At 46.2% G+C, this 20,619-nt stretch overlaps 1 protein-coding gene across 5 annotated transcripts in view; it reads right to left on the bottom strand.

The window, feature by feature from the left end:
* LOC122904295 (CYFIP-related Rac1 interactor B) overlaps nucleotides 1–20,619 on the bottom strand; it is a 520,830-nt gene that overhangs the window by 433,783 nt on the left and 66,428 nt on the right. For 4 of the 5 annotated variants that reach the window (XM_044244939.1, XM_044244940.1, XM_044244936.1 and 1 more), the window contains exon 3: nucleotides 11,122–11,248. The exons of the other annotated variant lie outside the window; for it this stretch is intronic. In XM_044244939.1, coding sequence (XP_044100874.1) covers nucleotides 11,122–11,248 — 127 coding nt within the window. The remainder of the gene's footprint in view (nucleotides 1–11,121; nucleotides 11,249–20,619) is intronic. 5 annotated transcript variants of the gene reach the window in all.

Genomic DNA, 20,619 nt, shown 5'->3' with positions numbered 1-20,619 from the left:
AAAAACCAGAGAGGTCAACTCTTTCTGAAAATGCCAATTCTCTCATTTATACCTCTGATACCACATCATGAATTGGCTGCTCCCGATTAGGGCTGTAAATTATCCAAATGTAAATGCCTCCCACTCAAAGGAAACAAATGAGGGGGAAATGCTTTCCTTTTCCACTGGCAGAAGCGTGTCTTGTTTGTGTGTGTATATGTGCGTTTGTTTCCACTAAGAAAGTAAACGCTAACCTGACTCACCGCCATCCCCTTGCACGTTGCAGTAGATCACCGCAGAGTGGGGCTACTGCACGGTGGAGGGAAGGTGTGGGTCACGGAACCCTCCAGACTCGAGCCTGATTCCTGGCTCCATCATGTGCTACCTGGGGACTGGGAAGGTGAGAAATAACTATGTTAAGGCACCCACTACAGAGCTGGGAACTCAAACAGTGAGGGCAGTTACCGTTACGGAACGCGCCCACCCCACGAAAGCCTGCAGGTGGCAGACACCAAAAGGACAAACCAAGACTCTCGCTCAGCATCCAGGTCTGTCATAAGTCTGGGGCACAACCTTCAAGAAATTTGGTAATGGAGGGTTTTTCCAATTGTTCTACGCAATCAGTAGCCACATAACTAAAGTACAGAGATGGACAGCAATATCTGGAAAATCTGTACCAGATCCGCCTCAACAATTACAAATCCAATAGCTTTACCACAATCTTATTTTTGTCAAATTTCTGAGTGCCAACTAGGTAAAAAGAGAGAGGGATCCTTGGCTCCACGGTACTTATAAACCACTAAAGTGAAGACATGTATGAACAGAAGTACGTAATTTAGTTCGTTAGCCAATCAACAACAAAATTATCTTAAAATCAGAGGGAAATGTGTTGTTTCCATGGTCATCCAGTTGGTATTTTACCCTGTCAGGAAGTTCTTACTCAACTCTAACCTAAATATCTCATGCATCATCTGAAGCCTTTTTCCTGACTGTTCTATCTCATTAGTATTCCATTCATAATATAAAGTATTTTTGCTTGAGAACAAGTTGAAGGAAGAAAGAGCCTGGATTGGGCTGAATCCTTTCTAAGCCTAGCTTGTCCTCTCTAAAATGGGGAAACAGCACCCATCTCCACAGAGCTGCTGGAAGGATTGAGGAAGATGATATAATGTCAACTATCCATCACAGAACCAAGCATAGGGAAAAGTGCTTCATTGTAGCGTTGGCCGATTCTGAAATTGTAAAAACTCTTAAACACAAAATGAGGACGCCTTGGGACGGTGATGGCATTATTTTGACTTGGCACCATTTTATTTACTTTGAGGCAGTGCGTTTGCTTGCCTTGCTATGAAAAATATTACCATTATTAAAGCAGCAGCAGCTGCTGGGCCAGCAGTGAATGCTTATTTTGATTTGCACTTTGTGGAAATAAGGAGTATCTAATTTTATGTAAGTGCTATTAACATGAATAAACATTACAAAGAAAAGGAAATGGACTTCATAAAAAATGATTAATGAAACATAAAGGAAGACTCCCACATTTCAAAACAATGAAGATGCTTGAATTTTATTTTGTGTGTAACTGGTCAGAGAAGAAGCCACTTAATGGCTGAAGGAAAGCGATCCGTCCTCGTCAGACCTTGGCAGTCCTGTTACTTAACAGAAACTTTCCCAAGCAGAGCCTAGCTGCTCTGCAGTCTTCCATCCATCCTGGGTATCTACGGAGGATTATTTTTGAGCACCATGTCATCACTGTGGATTTAAACGGCAATGGCGTGTTTCTTCTCTACCCACACCCTGTGTGGAATGTTGGTCTTTCCTGACCACATCAGGAAAGCTACAACTAGGCAGCACAGTGCTCTGACCACAGCCCTTCAAAATGTCCCGAAAGAATACACTGCAAAAGGGTCAAGAGGAGGTGAGATTTCCAGGGGGAAGGGCAGAGAAATACACATCTTCCTGGTTTCACTGGATGTTACTAGGCATGTAGCTCGTTCTCTTGATAACCCTGTGAAGTGCTGTGGTCTCCATTTCCCTCTCACGCCAAGGACGAAGACAGTGGGGCTAGAAGATCCAGATCCAAGTCCCAGTTTTGCTGTGTGATCTGGGTGTACAAAGAAGGAGCTTCCCCACCCTCTTGACTCTTCCCTGACAATCGCTGTCATACCCAGTCCTTGACGAAGGTGAGGGCTTAGACCCCCCCATCAGGTAAGCCCAGAAACTTAGCCAAAAATGACTGGACTAGTGGCCATCCTTGGGTCATCCTGACCCAAACTGGACCAGTCCCATCCTTCCAGCTTTGTCAATCAGCTTCAAGAGACTCAGTGCAGGGTACTGGAGTGAGGGGGCAGGTAGGGCCTGGGCTGCCATCCTCTGCCATCTGCCCAGAAGAAAATCTTCACGCGTCCTACCATTCTTGCCCCTCGTGTTCCAGGAAACAGCCCCATGAGTCTTTAAAGCAAGTCCTTACTGTGCTTAAATGAGCTGTATTTTGTTTTGTTGGGGGCAGGGGGAGGGGTGGTAGAATCTGTTACTTACAATGGAAGAGCCTAACTTCTTCATCCCTAGAAAAGAGGAGTTGAACCAGACAGTCTCTAAAGGCCTTTTTCAGCTCTGTCAAATTTATTTTATCACACAGTCATCAGGTCAGGTGCTAGGCTGAGCACTGGGGACATGGCCGTCTTGGCCTCGCCCCTGAGCATAATGCTACAGAAATACAAGGTATCCAAGCTGTATTAGTAGTAGGGGCTTGGAGGAGCTTCTATTCTCCATCCAGAGCACGTGTGGCCGTGAAAGGGTGATCCAGCTTGACATAGCCAACTCTGCTTTCTTCAGCAGTTGGTACCAAAATGTAGTCGCTATGCATGATGTTCTGGTTTTATTTTTCTAACTTCTAGATGGCTGAATCGGGTGCTGTCTTATCAAATGGACATATATTCCAGTTCTCTGGGGAAAATTACACCATAGCCTCAGCATTAAAATTCAGTTCTTACGTAAGTGACCACAAACAGCACACAACACCAGGCTGCTCAGAACAGTCTCTGGGCTGGAAGAACCTACTGTGAACTCTCAGACTCTGTTATGACCAAGTGGGGTCAAGTGCTTCCAGATCTGACCGAACCCCTGCCTCACAAATAATTAAAACTCATCTTCCTGACACTGAAAAGAAGCTAGGAGACACAATGAAATGTAAATCCAAGGATAAGTCCTTTTCATTTTCAGGCGCCTGCCTCTAAACCAAAATAGAATTCCTTGTGGCCTCAGAGCTTCAGGCTGTAATCAGTAAAGCATACAACGTAGCTGCCACGCTCTGTCCCGGTCAGAGGGAGGGCATAAACGCTTCCCCCCAAAGCTCCCCACAAATGACCAGAATCAAGTACCTGCATTTATGACATAACAGAAAAAGTGGCCCCTCACCCCACAGCCCCAGCAAAAATCAAATGGGGCAGCACTGTCATGGCTTTGATGCACCAGTAGAGAGAAAACAGGGGGAGGGAGGAAACAGAAAGAATCTGCAGGCACAAAGGAAGCCCAGAGAGTGAGGCCACACCAGCAGAGCCCAGCTGGGCCAACCCTCAGGCTGGTCTGGGTCAGTGGTTCCCTGACCTCAACCACCAAGAGTTGTCTATAGAAAACTGAGGGGTCGGTCTCCTTCAGATGAAATCGGCTTTGACTGTCACGTGACCCCCAATGGTGCAAGTGTTACTGGTGCCCTGGCCTTCCCTCCAGTCTCATCTACGCTTCCACCATCCAGTTAGCTCTTCGAAGGCCCACAGCTGGCTCCATCACCTGACCTCTTCATCACCCACCATCCTGAAATGAGTCCACCAAGTGTCTGGTCCTCCCAGCTGCACATTCGAGGGTCTAACCCAACAGTAATGAACAGCAACACCATGAGGATAATAAGAACAATTATTTCTAGAGCCCCTACCATAGAAAAGGCACTATCCGAAGGGAGAGGTTCGATCCCCAGGAGGGAACTGACACACAGTAAAGTTCAGTAACTTGCCTGACACAGATTCCAAGACAAGAGGGCTACAATGAACCCAGGTAAGGGAACCCAGGTAAGGGAACCTAAGTGTTGCCACTGGTTCACAATGGAGAGAACTCTACCCATCTCCCTACCAAGGAATGCCTCTTACTTCCTTCCTCCCCACCCCACAAAAGGCTGACTAATCCTGACTGGTCAGACCTTGACATTCATCAGGCCACATTTTACCAGCGATGAAGTCATGTGATGAGTACCTCGCCTGTATCACCTTTAACATTGAGGAAACTGAGGCTCAGATGGCAAAGTGGTCTTGAGCCCATCACTTACTCATGTTTAACTACTACATATGGGAATGGCTCAGGCCAATGTCTGGCTCTAGCCCCTAAATGACTAGGTTACATAAATGGAAACCACCTCTCTTGAGGCTCCCTTGACTCACAGATATAAAGGCAAAAGTTTGCGTAGTGTTTGAACATCCAGAACCCACAAGGCTTCTGACAAAAGCCTCTTAACTTAGCATCAGGGAAGGCTGCTGTGGCCCCAAAGCACACCTTGTGAGACCAAAATTTACACCAGCAGACTGGCTAGCAAAACCAAGTTCTGAAAATCAGGTTTACGTTCCATTCCTCTGACCTAGAAGCAAGTTTTAGAGAGAAACCCACCACGGTGTACAAACAGCCTCCACACCCCTTTTTTGAGAGCATGGTGCAAAGAGCCTGGGCTGGAAGTGGAGAGACCTGAATCAGATCTCTGCCCAATTTCCTTCCCATCTTAGGCTTCAGTCTCCATAACAGGACAAAGTTAGGTCTATGTGAGTCCTCATTCCTTCTGAGTTTTCTCCCATGGGGATACAAAACTCAAAGATTCTTCTAGGAAACCAATCACAGGAGTGAGATCATATTTGGCTTCCCAACTGCAGGAATCTTCCCAACTGCAGGAATCAGAGGAAATCCAAGCCTCTGAGCAGCAGAAGATAATCCTTGCTACACCACTGAGCTAATATAGTTTGACCAAAACCAAAGAGAGCTGGCATGAGGGATATGCTGAACCCTGTTATTAAGGCATCCATTATTGTTTCTGAAATACTGCACGTGATTATTAGACTCCCATCACCACCTCCATGGGCCCGTCAGAGATCAAGGCTCCTTGGCTGGGAAGCACCAGCTTAGACTTTCTCCAGGTTCCATTTGCCTTCAGTTATTAGAGATTCCCAACACCCAGCACAAAGGCAGGGCTATGGACAACCAGGAAGCCAGAGGCAGGCAGCCAGAGTCCTCCAGCAACTTCAACCAAGAGCAGTGGTTCTTTGGCCAGGGCTGTGGGCAGCTCGCAGTCAAAGACAGGCTGGTCAACAGTCCCAAGCTAAGTATGCCAGGGGAGAGCTGGAAGCCACTGGGCCTTTTTCACGTCTGCTGAGCCCAGGGACGACTGCTGGCAGCACCATCTAACTACAAACAGCTGAAATTTCGAGGGCGATCCAACAAGAGGCCTTTGAAGAACAGAGAAAAGGGGTGGTCTTTGCCTTTCCCTTTTTCTTCTCTACCCTAAACTCTTTTATCGCTGGCACTAGAAATCAAGTAGGGATAAGAAAATTCAGTACATGTCATTTTTATGGGCCCTGAAAGACAAAGGACAAAACAGAACAAAAAATTAGCAGACAGGGAGCACAAAAGATGGTGACATACAGAGGAAACAAAGAATTTTAGATCCAGAGATCCTGCGTTACACTGATCAAGTAATTTACCTCTCTGGGCCTTAATTTATTCACATGTGAAAGAATAAGGACGCTACCACAAAGGCGTTTTATTAGATGGTACACATGGAAAATGTTTTTTAAATCCTAAATATGTATATTAAAGGCAAACAGCATTAGCCTGGAATATCTGGCTAACAGTTTGAGCCCTATTTTAGAAAAAACATGAGTTCTGGTACATAAAGGAAATTATTTCCTTTTCTCACTGCTTCTGCAGGCAAATAAATATATTCCTCATTCACTGACCTTTGCTGCTTATGTCCAAAGAAAACTCATCCTTAGTACCTTCGAACTGGATCAAAGGTTGGACCACAGAGCCTGAATTCTACGTAAGACAGCAGCATCAAGGGAAGACTTATTCACCTTTTGCTGTTTTATCTTCAAAAGGTTAGTGACAAAGAAAGCATTTTATATTGACCTCAAACAATGCACAGAACTAACACTGATTTTATCTAAACTCTGCCTGAGATTTACTTTGAGACCATAACCAACTTTAGCAGTGGCTACCTAACTAGCCTTGCTGCTTAGTTTATCTGCTTTCAAAATTTAAGAGAAATACTGCAACTGCATTCCAGAACACTCGGAGCCCGATGAATGAGATCACACTTCAAGCCCTGGCCACAGAGGCCCTATGTGTGAGATTCCACAGTTAACACTGGAGAACCTAAAAGCATTTATCATAGATGAATGACCTCCTGTCATCAGCACAGAAGATGAAGTCCAAATGAACATGAGTAAAAATTAAAAGTTACTTGGAGGGTGAAGAAACATACAGATGTAGTCTAACTAGTATGCACAGGGGTGTTACAGAAATGGGATCCATGCCCAAATCTACTACTTACTATGTGTGTGCCCTTGGGCAAAAGATTCAACTGTGGGAAGATGGGTCAAACATAGTAGTAGGGCCCAGGTAAACATTAAATAATAGTATGCATGGGGTTTGCACATAGTAGGATCACTAATAACTGGTGAAAGAGGCCTACCTACATTCCACACCTCCATCCATTTCTTCATTCTTCAAACATTTCTATGGCCTCAGGAAGGACTAAGCAGGTCATGTGTTTATGTTAAGACAAGTGAATTTCTCATGCAAGACCCACACTTCATTGTCAGCTCCCTTCAGAAAACTCTTAGATGGAGTACTTATTAATAGCAGGGTTGATCATCTTATTATCCCCAGGTAATAACACACTGCTGGGCACTGGGCAGTTTGTATCCCGAATGGATGGTAATTTGAGTGATTCACCTTGCATTATTGGGGTGAATGCCCTAATATCATTTTCCCCACCCGCAAACTGCCCCTTCCTACCTTGTTAAGAATGACAGCCCTATTTACCTCTTTCTCAAACACCATTACTTCATTCATAACACAATCTAGACAACAACTTCAATACCTCAGCTACACTTAGCAAAATGACTTGTACCCAGCAGGTGCTCCCCAAAAATGCTTCGAGTGAATGCTATTCCTAGATTATGCCCCAAAAGATCCCACATCTGAATCTGAAAAACCATATCAAAGTCTTTGAAAACACAGAAAAAAAAAATAAGGAATGTATTTAAGTATTACTATTAAGAACTCCCTGGAATGGAAACATGAAGAAAAACTAAGCCATGTAGGAACTTAGGCACCTCTATTTCATGAGATCAAAATTAGAAGGTAGAATGAAAAGGGAAGCCTCTTACATTCTCTACAAAGCCACTGAAATACATCTTTGTGAACATTTGGAACATTTATTTTATGTTCTAATTGTTTAAGGATTTCCATATTCCACTGCCATGGGACTTTGGGGATATATCGCTTCATCTCTCTAGGCCTTGATTTTCTTCTCTGTAAAATGGAGATATCAACTGTCCCTCATCCATAAAGGTCACATGAGGCTTAATTGTGATCATGCGTGCCACATGCCTACAACAGGCATGGCACAGAGCAGTCGTTCAGTAAATGGGCAGGATATGCCCCCTCCATCATCGCAAAAGTTAAAGTGCTAACCCAATATAAAATAACCAAGCAGACCTTCATTTATTACATCGACTTCCACCAAGCACTAAGTATTGACCAGTCTAAGCCTTTAAGTGGAAAGTCTCTCCTATTGTCTCCCAGCATAGTGGTCCTGGAATGCCTACTTCCCCTCCTTTCTCAGCAAAACTCTGTCTTCTCCTAGTCTCCTAGTCATCTACTCATAATTTCCAAATAGTCATGAGTAAAATGGCACACTGCTGAATAAGCAAAACACCGGCTTTTTGCTTGGAACACACTCAGACCTCAGGATGAAACCCAGGCAGCTAATCCATTCCTGCTTCCCAATAGCAGCCACTTGTGTGTGCCAGCCCAACCGTAACCCCCACGTCCTGTGGGACCTTCTGCCCCCAAAGGTGAAGCCCAGAAGCAAACTCTTAGCCTCCTTTTACTACACATTTCTGACCCATTTCCTACAGTGATCTTCACAGAGAGATTTAAATAAAAGCACCAACATCTGCAAAGCAGTCTGCCAATGGGACACACCAAAAGGGGGAAGTGTGGGTTAATTTAGGGTTCCAAGCTTAGAGAGCTACAGTTTTTTAGCTGGGACAACTACAGGTTAATTAGGAAACCAAAGAGAGAGAAAAAAAAAAAAGTCTGTAAATAAACAGGAAGGCATTTAATAATTGGAACTAGAAAATGATTTTTTGTAAAGAATTCCAAGCTGCGCAAATGAATTCCCATTCCCGAGCTTCCACATCACCAAAAAAGTACCCAAAAGTCCTACTATTCCTAAGAATAACCACAAAGTAACACAAACAGCATTCTTAAAGTTTCCAAGTATCTCACTTGTGAAGCATATGCCAACAAGATTTTGTGGTTTGCCCCAAAACTTTTTCTTACATTTTGATGGCAACAACCTTAAGCCTCGTATTTTTTTAAGAACTGAATTCTGATCTACTTAAGATATTTCTAACAATGTGCCCCTTCCATATATGCAAACTTGGGGGTAAATAAAAATTCAAATAAAAAAATAAAAATTCAACTTAGTGGTTACCTATCAATAAGAAACTAACAGATATATTTCACTTTATGCAAAAGGCCATCATTCATGAGTCCAACTTCTGTCCTATGAGTCAAGAGTTAAAGATGCAGATTAGGGCAATGAATCCTTGACTGAATCCTTCAGTACCATACTGAAGTTCAGAAAAACAATTACAAAATTACTGTATCATTCTGACTGTAACACTTACTGTAATGTTTTTGAGAGCATAAGTACTGTCAACATACTCTAACATGACACTTTTGAACTTCTAGCCTGATTCTAATTCCTCCTCAAATTCATAGGTGACCGACCACATTTGTATTATGATTGGATCTATTTTTCGACCAAACCCTGCAGAACAGTATACCTTACTTTTTAAAAAAAAAAAAAAAATGTATCTGTTGCATTCACATTTAAATTTAGTTACCTAAAACACAGATTTAGAGCAGCTGCATCTAATTAACATTAACTCTATCCTCTCCTGTGGCTGTGAAATACATATACCCCTACAAACAGCATTATCAGTTACTTACCCTTACCACACCCCCACAAACAGAACACAGTAACACTATCTCAATGTGCAGAAAGGGAAAGTTAAAATAACTGACAGCTCTATTAGCAGGCACTGAAGAACTTATCTAGAAGGAAAACAACCACTCAGTCTAATCAATGTCACATCCTTCAGGAGGCATACACAATTAGTAGACAAAAAGGATGCAAAATGCTCCTGTATCAGCATGTTCCAATTTATCACTATTAAGTGAAGGACAAACCCATCATGAGGTTGAATGCCTGGCAACTCCAAGTATTCCCAGACACTAAACGTCAGGTGAACAAAACAGAATGACAGGTAACAAAGACCACTCCACCCACCCCAACATATTTACTTCCGGCTTTCCAACAATCTTAGCTGATATTTCTCCAAATGAATTTCAAAATTCAGTTCAATAACCCAACATTAACTTCATAGAGAATCCTAAAAGCTTCCTCAACTGGCATAAAAGGTTCAGACTAATTTACTGCACCAGGAGGACAAGACAGGACCCAGCACGAAAAGAAATTTCTCCCCTCCTCAAATTTAGGACCTTAGGCTTCGGAGTACCAATTCTGCATATAACCTGGCCTGAAGAGTGAGTAGCAAAGCTTGGACCAAGAGCAGAGTCCCACAGAAGCCCAAGCTTCTCAATATTACAGAGAGCTGGCTGTGGTGAGTTTGTATCAGAAAGAGGTCCCTAAACCTCAAATAAACCAACCACAAGATAATCCACCCCAGGAAAATGATCTGCCTTCCTAAGTTCCCCCAGTGCTGTCTTTTTCATTTGAAATAGGCTTGGCTTGTTTGGAGGGGAGTGGTGCTTTATGGCACTTACAGATGGTGCAGAGTTCCAAGGCAAATGTCCTATTTTTACTGAGGTTCAGAGGCTTTGCAACTCTTGGGCTCGCGGGTTCCTCCTTACCTACCCACCCGGTCCTATCACTAAATTCACTTAAATTGTAAAGGAAATTGCTCTGCCCTTGGTCCTGCCCAGGACACCCGCGATGCCTCTCTGGAGGGTCTAGATAAGGCATGCTGTTCTTCTGCAGTCTCAGGCCCCCCTTTCTCCCAATCCGGCCAGCTCTTCCGGCAGCCTCAGGTCTCCCCTCACAGCTTATGAGTGCCCTGCGGGCAAGTCCTGCTGGCGCAGCAGCCTCGGCAGAACCAAACCCTCCGGTGCCGGGAGCTGGGTGGGGACCTGTCTGCACAGATCTCTCTTTCCACCCGGGATTTAGGCACTGGAGACTGAATGGGGAGGAATCCTAGGGTGGAAGCAATCGCAGCCAGAGTCTCCTCTCATCCCTTTGGGGTTTTATTCGCGGGCCCTGGCCTCTGCAGCTAAGCCTGCCTGGCACAGCCGGGATACGGAGAGGGGCATTCACTGACCATCTCCCAATTCCTTGCTGGTGACCTTGGCCACGTTGCTTCGCCTCCCTCTGCCCTCTAGGGCCTGACATCACTTACTTCGCGGGTTATGACAGGGTCAGAAGGATGTGGAAAGAGCCTGGCAGGTTGTATTGCACCCACGAAGGGTCCAAGACAGGGAGAGGACTTCCCTCTTCTTTTTCCTAGGGGTGTCAGGAGCTCCCTCCATCCTCTCCCCACCTCCAACCCCCGGGGAATCCGGCACCCCGGCAAATGGGGCAAGGGGCTGCCCATATTAAGTCCCCTCTTCACCCGGGAGTGGGAAGGGGGGAATCCCGGAGGGGGTGTGGCTGCCCCAGCCCCCGATCTCCCTTTCCTCCTCGCTCAGAAATCCAGACAATTCAACTGCGAGGCACCGGCTGCGAGCTGGGGTCATCGAGGCGTCCCGGCGGACCGGCCGGGGTCCCGGTGGGGCGCGCCGGCCCCGACCTACCTCCTCCAGCAGCGTGACGGTGTTCCTGCAGTTGTGCAGACGCGTGGTGAAGCTGGACGTGGTGGGCGAGTTGTAGTCCTCGGTGGTCTCGGTGATGAACTCGGAGACGGAGATCTGGTCCGGCATCCTGCCGGGGGGGCGAGACACAAGCGGGGGCGGGGAGTGAGTCACGGCGCAGGCTCCCGGGGCCGCGGGCCGCCCGGCGGCTCATGAACGCCCCTCGCAGCCTGCCACCCCGCGCCCGGCCTGGCGCGGCTCCCGTCCCCGCCGGCGGCGGGAGAAAGAGCGGGCGGAGCGGGCGGCGGCGGCAGCGCTCGGCGCGGGGCCCTTCAAACTCCGAGCGGCGCGCGAGGCAGAGGGTTCTCGGGGACCCGCCTCCCTGTGTTCATGCCGGCGGCGGGGGAGGGGGCGCGGCGCCACGCGGGGGCTCGGGTCGGCCGGCGCTGCCTCCCGAGACGCTCTGACAGGCGGCGGCGAGCACAGCGACTGACTGAGCGCACACTCCCGCGGGCGGGCGGGCGGCGGGCAGGCGGCGCTCCCGCTACAGTCACGGGGACAAACAAGGAAGTGCTCTGCGCACGCGCCGCCTGCGCCCCGCCCCGGCCGCCGCCGCCACCGCCCCGCCCCCGTCTGCGCCCCGCCCCCGCCCCCGCCTCGCGCTGCCTCCCGGGTCGCGTTCCGACGCGGGCGCCGGGGTGGGGGCCCGCACGGCTTGCGGGGCTCCGGAAGCTCGCGTCCCGGCACCGCCCCCGGAGCGGTTACTTCAGCGAGCTCGTTACGCCTGCGTTCTGCGAGAAGACGGACCAAAAAAAGTTATGCGCGTTCTTTTTTAGTCCCGAGTGGGTGCAGGAAGCGAGGCCAGGAGAGCCGCCTCCTTCTGCGAGGGCCGCGGGCAGAGCGAACTGGGCGCGGGCGCAGGGGCGGCCTCAGGGTCCCGGTTGCAAGGGGCGCGCTCGCCTGGCTCCCGCCCTCGGTCCCCGTGCGGGGCGCTCGTTGTCCTTGGAAGGTGCAGTTTGCTTAGGTTGCTAAAATGCTAAGACAAATGAAAGGATTTTTGCCTCTTTTTTTTTTTAATTACAATTTCTACTCTTCCATTTGCACTGCAAGTTTTTTTAACCCGCAGGACACATGCAGGTCAGGAGTGCAAAAGGCACTTCCGGAGGGGCAAATGCTGTACAGTGCTCAGCAGATGCCAAATTTCAGCGAGAAAGTACCAACAGATTGCTCATTCCTTGGTCCTGGCAGATGGCTATTTTAACTAGCTCGATCTACATGTCCAAAGAATCCATTTAATTTCTCACCACTGATTGCGGTTAAAAAAAAAAAAATTTTTTTTTTTTAAAGAAGAAAGCTAGGCCCTTGGGAAGCTTCTCAGGACCCCTGTAATTGAAGCCAATAGGAGCAGTCTTACAAACTCATCTCCAAATGTACCCCCTTAGGGCGGAAGGCTGGCCCTGTGGCCTCTCCCTAGGATTGAGTTCCTGCCATCTGGTGTGGTTAAGTGTCCATTCCCTAGTCCTTACCCACAACAACAATGGAGTGCCCCAAGGCAGGGACCTTGTCTAGCATTGGGCCTGGCACAGAGAAGTAGCCAAGTGCTAGTAAAATGAAAATGCATCACCTCACTGTCAGCAAATACTAAGGGCCGAGGACGTTCCCTGGAGATTCAGTAATGACAATGTCCCTGCTCACAAGAGCTTCCCTTCTAGTAGGGAGAAAACCAACAAATCATGTGATAGAACATGGAGTACATAGAAAATACAAAAATGACGGAGGTGCCACAACGTAAGCATGTTCAGAGAAGGCCTGACAGGTGACATCTTGAGCAGAAAAGAGAACAAGAGGGTGCATCCCAGAAACATCCTGTTGGCTATGGGATCTTGGCCATCAGTTGCCTCACACGAAGACGAACCATGGATGAGAAAGTAACTTTGTGCACAGAAAAGCTATTATGAAAGGAGTTCGAGGAGTTTTATCTACCTGTGTTGGCCCTAGGACTCTGCACTCTGCCTCCAGCAAAGCACTCATCTATGTGGGGTAGGCAAGGGTTTCAGCTAACTATAGGGAGAAGTTCATAAGGCAGTGTATGTGAATAAAGATTTTTTTCTGGCAAAGTAAAGCACTAAGAAATGAACATGGAGAGACAGTCTAAAAAATAAGTAAATAAATAAATGGGCACTCACTTTCTCCTCATTAGCACTTTAAAAGTTTGGTGGGGGCGGTGGTGCTAGGATGACTCAATCAATTGAGCACCTGACTCTTGGTTTCCCCTGAGGTCATGATCTCCTGGGTCGTGAGATGGAGCCCTGGGTCAGGCTCCACACTCATCTGGGAGTCTGCTTTAAGATACTTTCCTCCTGCCCTGCCCCCACTCCTCTCCTAAACAAATAAATAAATTTAAAAAACACAAGTTTGGTTTGGGACACACCAAGGCTGAGGTTCTGGGGAGTTAGCCAGATGGCAAGGCCGGCAGCTGAAGACCGGCACCTGGAGGCCACTTGGTCGTGTGCAGTGCTTGACAGAAAATTAGCTTTTGGAGTATGAGCCACTCAAAAGAAAATCTTTCCTCTTTTTCACATACTAACAGAGTCATCCTGCATCTTCAAGTTCTGTGACTTGGAGCAAATATGGCTCCTACTAGCTTGGGCTAATTAAGCTCTGGGACTTAGTTACCCTGTGCTTCTCCATGGAGCAGATGAGTATAACACCCAGTACTTGGACTTCCATCCACTCCAAGGAGGACTTCCTCTAGGCTGGAAATCAATTTTGACTTTGATGTTGTATTTACTCTATCCTCCTCTATATTGCAAGTCATCTAATGCCTGTCACCTCCCCCGGGCTGGTTGCTCCTTCCATCCTGCATGCATGACATATATAAATGCTTGATAAATATGAGCTGTTATTAAAAGCCTAGAGTCAGTGAATAATTGCCTCAGGTCCCAGAGCCCTGGATTGCCGACCTTTCTCTCCTAATAACCGATGCTGTCACCGTAAGCCTTAGTGCCATCCCTGTGAAATAAAGAGGTGGTGTGCCAAAAGACCACACAGATCCCTCCCAGCTGAAGCAGAGTCTGTGTATACCCCTAACTCTACAATACAAGGAATAAAGTTTATTATGAGAAGCTAAGCTAGCTGCAATGGTAAACAGCTGGGGATTTCTTTTCGTAACAGAATTCACCGGAGAGCTCAAAATGCTGCCATCAATTGTTTCAGTTTCACTTGGAGATTATGTTATACTGTTCCTCCTCCCCATCTCCTCTGGCCAGGAAAGGAATACGTGAACAATGAGATATTGTGCCCCGGTAAGTATATACCTCCTCAGACTGGTCTGCAATTAGAATTTCAAAGGTTCACACCTCTACCCACAATTTCTGGGGTTCGTGGACCATAATCCTCCTTACAATTTGAAACCATGACCCGGTGCACGCCATCTGCACCTCTCATTTTCTCAAATAGCCTGAAAACCATTCCTGGATTTCTCAAAGTGAATAGAGTCTGATGAAGGCAAAACTTAGAACGCTGGATTTCTTTGTGTGGAGCTGCTCAGAAATCTACATCCCCCTCTGCAGAGCCAGGAAACACACACACATACGTAACACTTGTGTGTGCCCGGCTTTGTAGGAAGCACGCGTCATCTTTGCTGTTGTCATCATCCCCATCAAGGCAGCTGAACACCCTCGCACTCCTCAAGCAGTTTCTTACTCTGAAGCACTGCTGACTGGGTTAAGCCAGGAGTCCTTGTAGCATGCTTTAATAAGAAAAGTGGTGGCTTATTCTCCTGGACAGGGATGGCACTATGGACCCCACTGTCATCAGGGAATTGGCAGACTTCGCTCCAAGAATAGGCTTCACTCTGTCCCACCTACCTGCAACCAACGGGGTGCATTTGCAAGATGGCCAACAGTGCACTGGAGAGAGGGTGGGGTGGGGAGTTTGGGGTGCTCTCTGGGGGTAAGATCAGCAGCACCAGCTGGCATCCCAACCCGATGGGATGGAACTTACAGCATTCTTCAGAAGCTCCCAGTGCCTTCATGGGACAGTGGCAATAGGGTGGGGAGAGACTATGCTTTATGCTATGTGAACTGGGGTTGGAATTGCTATTCTGTTGATTATTGGCCTTGTCTTCTTATTTGCGAAGTCAGCGCAATAATAAAACTACACTGCAGGCTGTTAGGGGAAATAAACAGAGGGGATGTGGATAAAGAGGTTGAAGCATAGTGAATAATCAACCAATGTTCGTTCCCTTTGAACTAGCTTTTTATGTGAAGTATGACTATAAATATACCTCTTTTCATTCCAGGACTCAGATATATCTCTAAATTAGTCAACTGGAGGAGGAAAAAAGAGGGGGGAGGGGGAGGCCACATAGCAATTCCCACAGTAGGAGATCTCAGATTTGGGAATCCTCTTCAGAGACCTGGCTTATTCTTGTAAGCATCCTTTGTGAGGTCAAATCCATGAGTGATGATTTTGGACTTTGGAAGTAAATAACCAGTATCTTGCATCCAATAGAATGAAAACAAGTCAGGATCAGAAATGAGTTAAGGCCATAAAATAAAAGCCTCATTTTCATGGAACAGTTCCTATAAAGAAGGACATTCAAAGCAAGGCAATGCCCTGTTCTAGAGGATAGAACAGGGCATTTATTTTGCAGGAGCATGAGTTATAAGCTGCATGAATTTCATTTGGGTTTACTTAGTTTTCAGGAATTTGTTTATTTTGCAGGAGCATGAGTTCTAGCTAAAAATATTTGGAAAAAAAAAAAGATTTGGGTTCACCTCTCTTCTGCGTAGACCTTGTTGAAGTAATTCACTTTTCTGGGTCTCAGTTTTCACATCTTAAAAATGGGAGCAATGATAATAACTGTGTTAGTGCTCTGAGGATTCAGTGAACTAGGCCATGTAATGTGCTTACCAAGATCTGAGCTATCTATCATAGCAGACAATACTTTTCAGATAATATGGGAATACTGAAAACCGTATCTGGAGATATAGATTCTGATACTACTTCCCAAAGAAAGAAGGAAGGAAGGAAAGAAAGAGGAAAAGAAAAGAAAAAGAAAGGAAAGGAACACAGACCTGCTATGTACCAGACACTTTGCTAAATGAACAGAATTAGAATTTTGGACACACATATCCACCCCTCTTTTCATTTTTTTTTAAGGGTTATTTATTTATTTATTAGAGAGAGAATGCTTAGCAGAGAGAGGGGCAAAGCAGATTCCCTGTTGAGAGCAGAGGCCAGTCGCTGGACAGAACGAGGGCCTCCATCCCAGGACCCTGAGATCACAACCTGAGCCGAAATCAAGAGTCAGATGCTTAACTGACTGAGCCACCCAGGCATGCCCCCCACTCCCCACAGCCTTCTTTAAATTTCATGACAACTTTATAAAGTAAGTACAATTATCCCAGATTTACTGGAGAGAGCCCTGTGGGTACCAAGGTACAGAACACCGCTTTCTGAGCTCCTATTCTGGGCAGGCACTGCACTAGTGGTTATGGATGCAGCCTCTGAATTCATCCATACAACAGGCCTGATGTGGGAGTTTATAATGGAAACTGAGACACGAGGAAATCTCCCTGCACGTTAAGATCCCTGAGCCTGGCAGACGACATCCAAGGCTTTTGCCACTGCCTACAAAATCTGTCTCTTGACTCGACCTTGCACAGTGCTACTCTGTTAGATCTTTCTCCCAACCCGGGCAGCGAAAGAAAGTATTCTTATTGCCTTGTTTTACCTGATGACTTATGAATTCGCTTTCTATCATCTTAATGAAGTGTTAGAAGAGAGGAAAGCACTGCAGGGCAGGTGTGGGAGGGGGCAAGAGGAGGGAGGGATGCATCTGATTGCCTGTGTTTTACTGCTAGGCTGCTGTTGCCATATTCTCCGGAAGCTAAATAAAGACTGCTTTTGTCATGTGCCTCGTGTGAGTGTTTCCCAAGTGCACTCATGTAATTTCATGCGATAAAAATAAATAAATAAATAAATGAAAAGCCTATTCTGCTCCCAAATATACTTAATTTAAATGCTTCAAGTAAACCACTCGAGTGCTCCTCAGGAAGTAAAGAGAAGTACGTGGTTTATTTGGAGACCAAAGAAAACCACTCTCTCTTCCACCTCCCTGATCCCTGACTGTTCCTTCTGATGGAGAGGGGGAAAAAGAGTCAGGTAGAGCGCTGGGACCTGCAGACTCACAGTATGCATATCAGTGGAATGAACTCAGGAAGAGAGTCCTGTGTGTCCTGGGAAATCGTTATCAACTGACGACGGGTGTGCGGCTTCTATGGCCTGCACTCTTCAGCCTCATCGCGGGCGTGGCCTCACTGCATACTCACAGCAGCCCTGTCCAGCAGGCACTGGTATTCTCCCCACTTTACACAAAATCCTGAAGCCTAGAGGTCACCTTGGCAAGAGGTGGAGCAAGACTGACCAGTCTGATTTCCTGTCCACGTCATTAACCACCTTCCACCACAAGTTCATCCGAGACAGTGGGTCCGTGGCCCCAGGATAGTTTTCTTCCCCAGAGAGTCTATGGGTTATCCTTTTTCCTGGGGAACTCATTACAAACCCAACTCAAATGCAAGCTTGACGGGTCTGGAGAGCACCCCCGTTGCCCATCCCTCCAGCTGAGGCTAATCTTCCCGTGGTTGCTTGCAAGAGAGCTTTTCTCATTCTGCATAAGCAACGGGGGATGCTGGCACTGCATGAAGGGACTTCAGACAAGGAGACATAACCTTCCCAGTGGCAAGCGGCTCTATGGGTGGCAGGGCTCAGCTCGGAACTCAGCTCTTGCTACTGATTTTCCTGCACTACAAAATTCCTAGACTGTCAATCCCTGAGGGCAGTGGGGGACTGAATCTATCCTTCTCTGTATCACCTACCTCCCCGAGGCTCCTGGAGGCCCAGGCTTGGTAATTTCTGAGCACCATCTCCTGAAATCTCCTCAGGAGCCTCGTGAAGTACCCGCTTTCTGCTGAGAAAACTCAGGAGACACGCAAAAGCCGCTCGAGGTCAACGGTTAATCAGTGAAGAACTACCATTCACAGTCAGTCTGAATGTGAACCCTGCAGGCTTCTCCCCACAGAAGGCACTGCCTAGTACATGTCCCCTGGGGGTCCCCAATAAATGTGTTTTGGATTGAATAGGCTCCCTTTTATGAATTACATCATTTCTAATATGAGTAAAACAACCTCCAGTGAAGAAAAATTGTGGTGTTATATGGGATTCCCCAAAACCTGCAATCTACAGGAGTGAGTGATTTTTAAATTTTAGTTTATTTCTGAAAAAGAAACATTAGCCTAAAAAATGAGAAGAACTTCTAGAACATCCAGGTTTCTTTTCTTTTTTCTTTTCCCTCCCTTCCTTTCTTCCTTCCTTCCTTTCTTTCTTTCTTTCTTTCAAGATTTTATATATTTATTTGACAGAGATAGAGCAAAAGTAGGCAGAGCTGCAGGCAGAGGGAGAGGAAGAAGCAAGTTCTCTGAGCAGGGAGCTTGATTCAGGACTCGATCCCAGGACCCTGGCATCATGACCTCAGCCAAAGGCAGTGGCTTAACCGACGGAGCCACCCGGGTGCCCCTTCTTCTTCTTCTTCTTCTTTTTTTTGTGTGCGACAAATGTGTTTTGTTTTCCACTTAGACTTCTTCACTCTCATATCCACTTCTGTGCTACCTCAAGACTAAGAACATGCCTCTTTTATGACCCTGTTCCATGGCACCATTTTTCAAATACTTCTATTTCTCCAACAAGACTGTGAGCTCCTTGAGCATAGGGGATTTTCCATCCACTGTGACCATCCTAAAGCCCTACATGTTTGAGTGATGCTCACTGAATAAGTGAAGAGAAGAATGAACGAGCATTCACAGGGACGAGGCATGGGAGGAATCCTGGTTCTCGGAGTCACTTTCATCATGGAACACCATCAAAGACGATCAGCCAGTTCCTGGAAGGTTTGTGGGGAACCAAGACCAGATCCCAGGTATTCCGGTTCCCAAGAGACTCTCTACTCCTCCACCTTTCCCGGTTACATTTCAAAGAAGGGACTAAAAACTGTGTCTTCAGAAAAATACCTGAAACCCCCGTATGAGAAGAGACGCTGCTTGGCCTTGCATCACATTATCAAGGAATGCTTATGGACACTTGTCCACTATTTAAAAACTGTAACGGTATAAAATATAGCACAAGGTCAGTAAAATGACACTCCTAATTTTGAGCAAGAAGATTCTGAGTATGCTGCGGTACTCCTCCTTCGGTTTTTATTCTCATCTCTTTTCTTTGCTTCTCTCCAAAGCCAGGTAATCTGGGGAGCTCGAGGGCAATCAGTGTCCATGGATAGACCTTCTACCTTCTCCCATCCTATCCTCCCTTCCTTAAGAGCCCACTTGTCAGAGTTAAGAAGTCATACGTGCATGATCTGGATTCAGATGACCTGAGTTCAAGTCCGCGCTCTGCGACTTCACAAGGAGTGTTAGGCAAAATATTTAACATCAATTTCTGTTCCTATAAAAGGAGGATAATGAGAAGACCTTTCTCTCATAAGGCTGTTGTGAGGTATAACCAAGATAATCCTTGCACGATGCTTAGCACAGTGCCTGGAGAACGAAAGTGATCAATAAATGTTAGCTATAAATATCACCATTTGTATTCTAACCAGGTTCTATGCTGGATGCTTTGGGAGCCAAGAAGATACACAAGACAGTCCCTGTCCTCATACATAGGCATAGACACAAGTTTTCAGCACAACTGATGAAATGGTCAAAGAATTCAAACAGAAATAAATATGGATTTCAAATATGTGACCTATGAATATCAAGTCCAAAAAATAAAAAAATTAAAAAGAAAAAAAGGAAAGAAGGTTGTTTCATGTATGGCTAGCTCTCTGATTTGCCCAAAGCCCAGTTAGACCTATTTTTATGAGCACTTTTCAAAGCTGCTGATCATCTGAAACACCACTCAAGAAGAAAACTTTGATAAATGACAGCTATTTATGACTTTGGCATTGAGAAGGAACATGGAATGCCAGGGAGGCTGGCTCCTTTTCCAGAGTCAAATCGTTTCACCTCCTTTGGCCTCCTTTTGCTTGTAGTTAAAACCAGGAAAGAGCCTGGGGCAGAAGCTCTCAGATCCTAGGAAAATAACATCCTGTAATTTGATGAATTCCTTTTTGACATCGGTGTTAACAACCAACCCCAAACACCACAAGGCCGCCAGCTCTGCCTTCAGATCTACCTGTAAGCCAAGAACAGTCTAGAGGTCATCAGGTCTGGGTTGGGGGTCCCCTGTTAGAGGGACCCTACATTATATCAATCTATCACAGTATCCAATTGTTGCTTTTCAAAAGTATGATTTCACCTGCAAGGTATTTAAACGCACATAACAATGAGCTGTATTATAACAGAATTTTTTCCTAATTATGTCAAATGTAGGGCATCGCTCTATTTGAAAAAGGAAAATTGCCCACCCACTGCAGAGCTTTCTTCTTAGCATATGCTCTTTGGT

This window comes from Neovison vison, chromosome 4, assembly GCF_020171115.1.
Source record: "Neovison vison isolate M4711 chromosome 4, ASM_NN_V1, whole genome shotgun sequence".
Taxonomy (NCBI): Eukaryota; Metazoa; Chordata; class Mammalia; order Carnivora; family Mustelidae; genus Neogale; species Neogale vison.
Note: the sequence above shows the minus strand (reverse complement) of the source record. Positions and strands in the feature narration are given on the sequence as shown.